The sequence below is a fragment of the Benincasa hispida genome, chromosome 4 (assembly GCF_009727055.1).
Source record: "Benincasa hispida cultivar B227 chromosome 4, ASM972705v1, whole genome shotgun sequence".
Classification (NCBI taxonomy): Eukaryota; Viridiplantae; Streptophyta; class Magnoliopsida; order Cucurbitales; family Cucurbitaceae; genus Benincasa; species Benincasa hispida.
This window is the reverse complement of record NC_052352.1, coordinates 62,588,396-62,596,838: the sequence shown is the minus strand read 5'-3', so window position 1 is coordinate 62,596,838 and position 8,443 is coordinate 62,588,396. Positions and strand designations below refer to the sequence as shown.

The following is an 8,443-nucleotide window of genomic DNA, read 5'->3' as shown; positions in this document are numbered from 1 at the left end:
GAGTCTCATAGTTTGTAAATAGTTGTACACATTGTTATTAATAAAATAAGAGTTATTTTATTTTCATTTAATCATATCTGATAAACAAAGATCCATGGGTATTTTATGTAAACTTAAGCATGTATATGAGTTATACAAGTGGATCATGCCTTAATTAATAACCTAAATGGTCTACCGTATAAGGATAAAGGAGGGATACCTTATTCTAGTGACACTACAGATACGACCCGCTTTGTAGAGATTTACAAGTGTTGTGAACTACTACAGATGGCCTGATCCTGACCATTCATGTGGAGACATGTGAACGGGAGTGTCCTATACAAAGAGTTTGTATAAGACCGCATCACGAGATGATTCGTCTCTTTATACGACGTCGTTCGTGATAGAGACTTACATCTTACTAAAATGACCATAGGTGACATGACCTTAATCCTCTGTGTTTTTTGAACTTCTGCCTATGAGAACGGTCCTTTGATTAGTATGGGTGAGAGTGGCTAGATTGCCGACTCAAATATACCACTTTGGGGATTTGTCTGATTGGAGAGTTGGGAACTCAATTACACAAGACGAAATTCACTCCTTCCCTGAAGTAGGGGTAAGTAGATAGATTGCTCCCTTAAGGGCTGATTCCGGGGCTTGAACAATATGGCGCCACACACTTTCTCATGGCCCAAGAGGTGTTCACTCATAGTAGGACTATGACTTCTTGTTCATTAGAGAGATCAGTGGTACTTAAGGAGTTAGATGTAACTATAGGGGTAAAACGGTAAATTGGCCCAACTGTACTTACGAGCGATCTGTGAAGGGTTATCGCACTATTGATTGGTTGATATGGACAGAGAAATATATCTGTAGTGAGAAGAGTGCAGCTGTTGGTCTTTAGTGGAGTGCTCGACAGTTAACGGATGGTGGATCTCATGACTAAAGTGTTTAGTCAACTATTCACGTACCGTTTGAGCTTCAAGCTACAGGTCCATAAGGTCCCTTTGGTAGCTCAATGAATTCAAGTTGAGAATTAGATTTTGGGTTGATTTAAAGTGGTCAAATTAACAAGAGGAAATTCAATTATATATGATATAATTGGTGTGATGTATGAGATATATCAAGTGGAGGAATTAATGTAAATATGATTTACATTAAGTACCATAAAATAGAAAAAGATCTATGTTTTATATGTTTCATGAGATGAAATATTAAAACTATAGGTTATAAATATAATATGATAACCATTATATGATAATTAAATTTTTTTTCTAATAACGATTGAGTGGGAGGTTATTGGTGGTGTTATAGTAACCGCGAGATAAAAGAATAATTGTTTTCCTAAAATTAGAAGTTACCTCATTCAAAAATAAATCGCGGATAAACTATCAAGTGAAAGAGTTTCACTAAGCGATAGCATTGACAGGGACTAAACAATCATGCATCTTTGATTATATTATAGTCATTCTGCTGATCGTTGCTACACGATCGAGTGGCATAGTCTATTCGATAGACTTCCGTTTACTAAACGATCGAGTACATCATCTATACGATAGACAGCTTCTTATCTCCCACTTGCTCGATCGTAGTCCTCCAGTCTCTTCCTCAAGCCAAGATCAGACAGAGCCCATAACTCCTGGATTCTCATACTGGGAATATCAAGGTAACCATTGTGGTGGTGTCCTTACTCAGTTCGTGGATCGAGTGAGACTCGATTAGGTTCGTGGAGGCTGTGTTCGTTGTGTTCGTGTTGTTCTGGTTGTTGCGTTCGAGAGTTGTTGTGGACGCATTGTAGATTGATCGAGGGATTCGTGAAGAATGGTTCTTCAGAGGTATGCATCCTCTATCCCTTGTATCATCGTTTAGCATGCTATAATTTCGTTTTGTGCATGAACTATTAGATTCTGTTTTTAGACTGTAATTGTTTGTATTCAATTCAAATAGAATTTGGAACGATCCCTTCCGCTGCTCATGGAAATCCTCGTGTTTGATTTCCTTCATCCCTCTCCTTAGTTAGAATTCGATGGTCCACTTCCCTTTTGGGTGGGAGGGACATGGGGGTTCAAAAATGTCTTTGAACTCTTCCAACAACTCTTGTATACCATTTGCCCCTTCTTCTTCTTCTTCTTCACCCTTTGTTTTGTTTAGTAGTTCTTCCAGAGGCTCGGGATCCAAAGGTTGACATTCCACTACGAAACCCAAATCATCTTCTTCCCATGTCTGAGTCAACGCCTTGAGTGAGACCTCCTATGCGATCAAGGTCGAATCTCCCTTCAGAGTGATTCTCTAATCACCTGTTATGAATGTCATCGTTAAAGTTGACCAATGGACTTCCATAGATCCCATGTTACATAACCAAGTCATTCCAAAAATCACGTCTACTCGTTCCAACTCCAATGGAAGGAAGTCCTCGGTTATAGTTACTTCTGGTAATACCACAATGACAGCCTTACATATTCCCTTCCCTCTGATCGCTTCCTCGTTCCCCACTATAACTCCATAATTTGTTGTCTCTGTTAGAGGAATGTTCAACTCACTAATCAGCTTTTGATGTATGAAATTGTGGGTAGCCCTGCAATCAATCATGATCACAATTTCTCGCCCTGCTAACATTCCTTTGAGCTCCATAATGCCCTTCCCTACTAGACCCAAGATCGACTAGAGAGCTATTTCAATATTCTCTATGACTTCCAAAGCTTTGGCCTCTGGTACTTCAACTGTCTCCTCCCCTAGCTCTTCCTCGATAACCTCCTCTTCTTGAAAAATAAGTAAACTTAAAGCCCACGATTCCCTTGCCTTGCAACGGTGTCCTGATGAGTATTTTTCATCACATTGAAAACAAAGACCCTTCTCCCTCCTCTCCTTGGCCTCCACGTCAGTTAGCCATTGAAAAGTCTTTAGGGATATCTTCTTTTTCATATTATTCTTGTCAAGGGTACTTACGGCTATCTTTGGGCTAGCATGGGAGGTCGTTTTTTTCTGAGCCGTCCCTTGGGCCTGGTTTATAGCCTCCTTCGACTTCTGCAGGGTTGTATTTCTATCACTCACTGCTTGGGCCTCCTTTATACAAGCATCAAGCCCAGTCAGATGGCGACTGATGACCTTAACCTTAAATTTTAGTTTCAACCCATTGAGAAAAGTCTCCTCTAGCTACTTTGGGTATTGAGGCAACAAACATTTTGAACTGCTTCCTATAATCCTCATATGTCCCCTCTTGTTTGATTCGAAGCAACTGGGAGAGAAGGGATTGTTCTTGTTGAACAACTAATGAAAAGGCTTTATTGATTATTGGAAGATGATCCATGAGAAGGATCTGAGATCGAGCATGATTGTAATCATCATTTAACCCTATCAGAAAATACAAAAGGTATTCAAACTGAATGAATTCTTCGATTGATCTAACACAACCACATGTGCATCTCGGACGATATGTATTCATCCCATAGACTTTTAATCTTGGAAAAATACATTGTGACTGATTCTTTTTCTTGTTTCAAGGTAGATAATCCATGTTTCAATCGAAAAATGTGGGGTTCATTTCTTTTCTGAAACCGATCTTGAAGATCAAGCCATATTTCTTGAGCAAAGTTGGTGAAGAGAATACTTGATAAGATTCCTCTTGATACATAATTTAAAATCCATGCGATCACAACATTGTTGTTTCGAATCCAGAGAGGAAGTAAATCACCTGTCGATTGAGAAATTGATCCGTCAATGAACCCTAGTTTGTTGCGAATTGATAGTGCAAAAATCATCAAGCGGCTCCAATTTGCATAGTTGTTGTCTGTGAGAGGTTCAGTTACAAGAACAAGGTTCGAAGGGTCACTGTGATGAAGAATATAGGGATTGTTGTGAGAAGTTATATATGGATCTTGATGAAAATTTGAAGAATCGGTTGATTGAGTAGAAGATGTTGGAATATTAGGCGGAAAGTTGATCAAAATATCAGTCGATGGTGGTGGTGGCGGAGGAGGAGGATCGTTGAATATAGGATTGGGATTCATTATTTTGGCGCACGAGGGAAAAAACGAAGAAGTGGGATTTAAAAAACTTCTAATACCATATTAGAATTGTAGAAGATGAAATCTTGGAGGAAAAAAAATTCCTAGTCATACTTTTATTCCTCAATGATTATGTATTTATACATCATATAATAATGTAAAAAGACCATAAAGGGCATAACAAAAACTTCATTAACAAAACGATATAACCGATATCTAACTAATCAGTTTTATATCTAATATCTACCATGCAGCATGCATCTTTAAAATTCAAATTTCAGCATTTTTTTTTATTGTGTTTTATTATTTTCTCATAGTAGCAATGACATTAAATATCACATGATTATTAAATATTATAATTAAATTTACTGTCACCCATTAACTTAAGTTTTTTGGTCAATCAGTAATTTGAGATGGTATTAAAGTAAATAGTCTAAGAAAGATCTTGTGTTTCAAGCCCACAAATGAGAGGGAGTGTTAGAAATTATAATTAAATTAAGTTTTTAGTCAATTGGTGATTTAAGATTGTATAGGTCCTATATTCAAACCCCTGCAATCCCAATTATAATTGATGATATATAATTAAATTCATGTTCAGCTATCAACTTATAAACCTTTAGGTCAGTCGATGATTCAAGAACTTAGTAAAGAATTATGCATTATCGAAATCTGAGATGAACCGAGACTTTTGCCTTTTGAAGAGATCAAATTTATTAGTCAATATCTGTCAAATTAATTCTTTCATATATTGCATCTTTGCATCTTTATCACATCCACCCTTAAATTTGATAAGTTTTTAGCTTTAACCTATTGAAAAATTTGCTATACATTAACCAATCCCTTTTGGTCTCACCTTAAAAAACGTAAGTACAATGTATGAAGAAATAAACCTTTTGGTCTCGTCTTAAAACCTAAAACTAGATATTCCAACTTAGTACAACCTACGGAAAAACAAAAATACTCAAATTGTACGTCGAACGGTTAGATTGGGGATAAAATTTGTTAGCCCTAGTATTACATTATCTTATTTTACAACTTACTAAATGAAAAACCACTCAAATAAGCGTACATAAAATCATTTAAATGAAGTGTATTAAAAAACATGACGTAATATTAATAACATGATAAGATTAGAAATACACTTAAAATGGTATTAAAAATGTGAATCGTTTTTGTAAAGCCAAATAAAATTGATGTGTTGCTCGTTTAATGAATAAATGAATTAATTTCTGTAGAAGTTGAATATAACACTATCTATTTTAAAAATCTCGTGCAATATTTACATAAATGTAAATATTAAACATCTCTAAATTATACATAGTATCTCAAGAAACATTTCTTTAAGATCCAAGAAATACTCATATTCCTTTAATAATCATTGAAGTATCTATGATGAAGAACCTACCGCCTCCTCAATTTGTTAAAAGGGAGAAAGTAAAATCAGAAGAAAGTTAAGAGAAATTTCGTAAGAGTGAGAAAAAGTGAATGAATATTGGAGAAGTGAAAAAGACGATTTTAGTACCAAAAGAAATGTCCATACTTAAACTTCATAAAAATTTCCAAATATCATCTGCCAATGTCTTGAACAAAAGTTGATGGAAGTCGAAGAACTAAGTTAAAATTAGAAAATTGAGAACCACTGATTTCTAAGTTTATTAATAATTTTAATCTTAAAGGAAGTGCTAATTCTCTTGTCATCAGGAACACACACGGAAGTCTTGAAGAAAAATTTACAATGTATGTGTATATATAATATGTACAACATATATAATTTACAAGAGCAAAACGAATCATCATTCATCCTTGGAAGGAAGAAGCCTTATTACACTAGTTGAAAGAACATTGTTAGATCTAAATAAAAGTAGCTGTAAATAACCTCGTATGTGAATCACGCGTCACATATTCTCCAAACTAAAACCTATGGAGAATTTGTCAGCTTCAAATACTAACGTATTTTACACAAACATAAATAGAGAGCCAGCAATGTTCATGTGGTTTTTTCTTTTTCATTTTCTTTTTTTTTTTTACTCCTAATCCTTCAACCAAAAATATACCCCTCAAAAACCTAAATCACCAATCTCGTTCAGGTATCGGACACAATCATCCGCTGCCGCATTCAGATCCTCCTCCCTCCCCTGCTTCAAGAAATCAAATCCATAGTCGACATCGGCCAGCTCTGTCTGTTGGAGACTTCCGAGTAGCTTCACGTCTGGATTTTGGAATTGATATGACCAACTTGATGGCTTCTCAGGCCCTTGATTGCTCACTTGTGAAGGCGTCATGTTAGTATAACCATCTGCATTGCCTTTCAAGATGCTTGGATCATACAATGAATCACTACTTATTAGGCTTAGAAGCTCTTCCACATCAAACATTTCATCCATTTGAAAGTTATGCAGATCATTCAGACAAGAAATCCCAGCTTCTGATAAGACTGCTTGATCATTGCGCCAATCACGATATATAGAATTGAGATCTTCATCCTTCACCTGCTTCTCTAAGCTCATTGGCATCGCCATATGATTGGCCTGATTCCCAGTCCTCGGCTGGAGCATTTCGTCCATTTGGAAGTTCTGCAACTGATCGAAGCTAGGGAACTCAGTTCCTAATCCAACTGCCTGATCATTACAATCCTCATGTTTCACTTGATTCTCTAAGCACATCGGCGTTGCAGTGTCATCACTGTGATCCCCGGTCCTCGATTCACCTTCTCCATCTTCAATCTTAATGTTTTGGGGGACAAGTTTTGGCCTCATTGTGAACTCCTCAGGCACGCAGACCTCAGATTGGTTCGAGATTGTAGTAGTTGATTCAGAACATGTCGACGTAGCTGTTGAAGAATCCGAGTTACGCAGTCCCAAGTAATCGTCCAAAAGAATCCCTTGTAGCTGCCCTCTGTTCTTAATGTTGGGAAGGTTTAAACGAGCACTTTGGCCGTACATCGTCCTTGCAGCCTCATCGTAGGCGAGAGCGGCTTCAACGGCGGTAGGGAAAGTACCAAGCCACAGTCTACTCCCTCTGTTGGGTTCACGAATCTCTGCAACCCATTTGCCCCAAGTCCTCTGCCTCACACCTCTGTAATTGCAATGTGAATTTAAGGGTCCTCCTTTGCCTTTCATACATCCCTTCTTAGACCCTTTTGCCGGAGCTTTACGAATTGGCTTGCCACCATCATTACAAGAATCAAAACATTCATTATAAGCTTTCCACTTAGCAAGAGTCTCAGCCACGGTCGATCGATCTCGTCTACTCCGTGACTTCCTCTTCCTAACCGAATTGGTAGGTAAAGAAATTGAATCAGAATATGGATAACCGATACCCATTTTCTCGACCATTTTCAACTGAAATCGAAGAAAACCAGAAAAACAGTTTGCCGATTGCTTTATAATTTCGACTTCCTATGAAGAAAAGTACGAAAACCCTAATATTTCTTGAGCCCCAGGTAAACTAATTCGGCGTCAAGTAATGGAAACTTCCTAAACAAGGGGTGAACCCACAGATTCCTTAAGCCCCAAGTATTGAAACAATATTAAAATGAAAGCGAAGAGTAATTAATTTCGTTATAATTTACACATTTTCATCATAAGAAACTTCCAGAATAAGCTGGAAACCTAATTTCTAGGAAAATCTCAAGGACTCAAAATTTGAATTCGATATTGCAAATTAAGGATGCAAAAAGCAACAAGTCAAGTATCAATTCCACAGTCAATTATTCACTGGAAAAAGAAGTAGATGAAAAATTACAAATATTGAAAAGGAAATTTGAAGAACCAACCTCTCAATCGTCTCTGATATCATACGAGATGAAGAATCCCTTTTGAAGTATGTATGAGGTTTCTTCTTCCTTTGATGTTTTTCCTTGTTCCTTCTCTGATTCAGCAATTTCTCTGAAGCTTTTCTTTGTTTTCTCTTTGGTTATTTGCAAATTCTGTTGCCCTGAAATGGTTTTCTTAGTTTTTGGCGAAGATGATGTTTGTGCTCTTGGGAATGGAAACAAGGTTTGAAATCGGGCCGTGAAAGTGGAGGAGGAAATATTTATAGCCTTCTTCTAGACATTTCTGATATTTATCTTCGGCGTTAGAAATTAATAAAATAGTGACGACGTGGCGATTTCTTAGTCGCTTCGTGGCTCTTTAAATATCATAATTAGTGGCACGTGGCACGTGGCACTAGAAGTTTCCCGACCTCAAGGGTCCTTTTCTTCCTTTCCAAGGACTTTACGTATAAATATTATAAAAATAAAACCTCATATTTATGCATCCCATTCCCATCGTAAATTAAAAGAAAAAAAAAATTTATGTTAAGTTTTGGGTCTAATTTTTATTTGGTTTATAAGTTTTAAAATATTACATGTTAGTCTTTAAATTTTGAATTTTTCGATTTAGTCCCTAACTTTCAAGTTATTATAATTTCACTCTTGATATTTTAGTTTTGTTTCAACGGATTCTTAAGTTTCAATA

The 8,443-nt window shown here is 36.6% G+C and overlaps 1 protein-coding gene across 2 annotated transcripts; it reads right to left on the bottom strand.

The window, feature by feature from the left end:
• Positions 1-5,701: 5,701 nt before the first annotated feature.
• On the bottom strand, positions 5,702-8,016 carry LOC120076791 (dehydration-responsive element-binding protein 2C-like). Of its 2 annotated transcripts, none has more exons than XM_039030707.1 (2): positions 7,759-8,016; positions 5,702-7,324 (listed from the first exon to the last, which is right to left on the bottom strand). In XM_039030707.1, the coding sequence occupies exon 2, from the start codon at positions 7,316-7,318 to the stop codon at positions 6,041-6,043; it is 1,278 nt and encodes a 425-aa protein (XP_038886635.1). In that variant the 5' UTR covers positions 7,319-7,324; positions 7,759-8,016; the 3' UTR covers positions 5,702-6,040. The 2 variants fall into 2 exon arrangements, with proteins under 2 accessions (XP_038886635.1, XP_038886636.1); XM_039030708.1 differs by having other exon boundaries at positions 5,702-7,250.
• Between the last annotated feature and the right edge of the window lie 427 nt (positions 8,017-8,443).

Excerpts from the sequence above, each read along its gene's own strand:
- LOC120076791 (XM_039030707.1), bottom strand. The coding sequence starts at position 7,318 with ATGGTCGAGAAAATGGGTATCGGTTATCCATATTCTGATTCAATTTCT.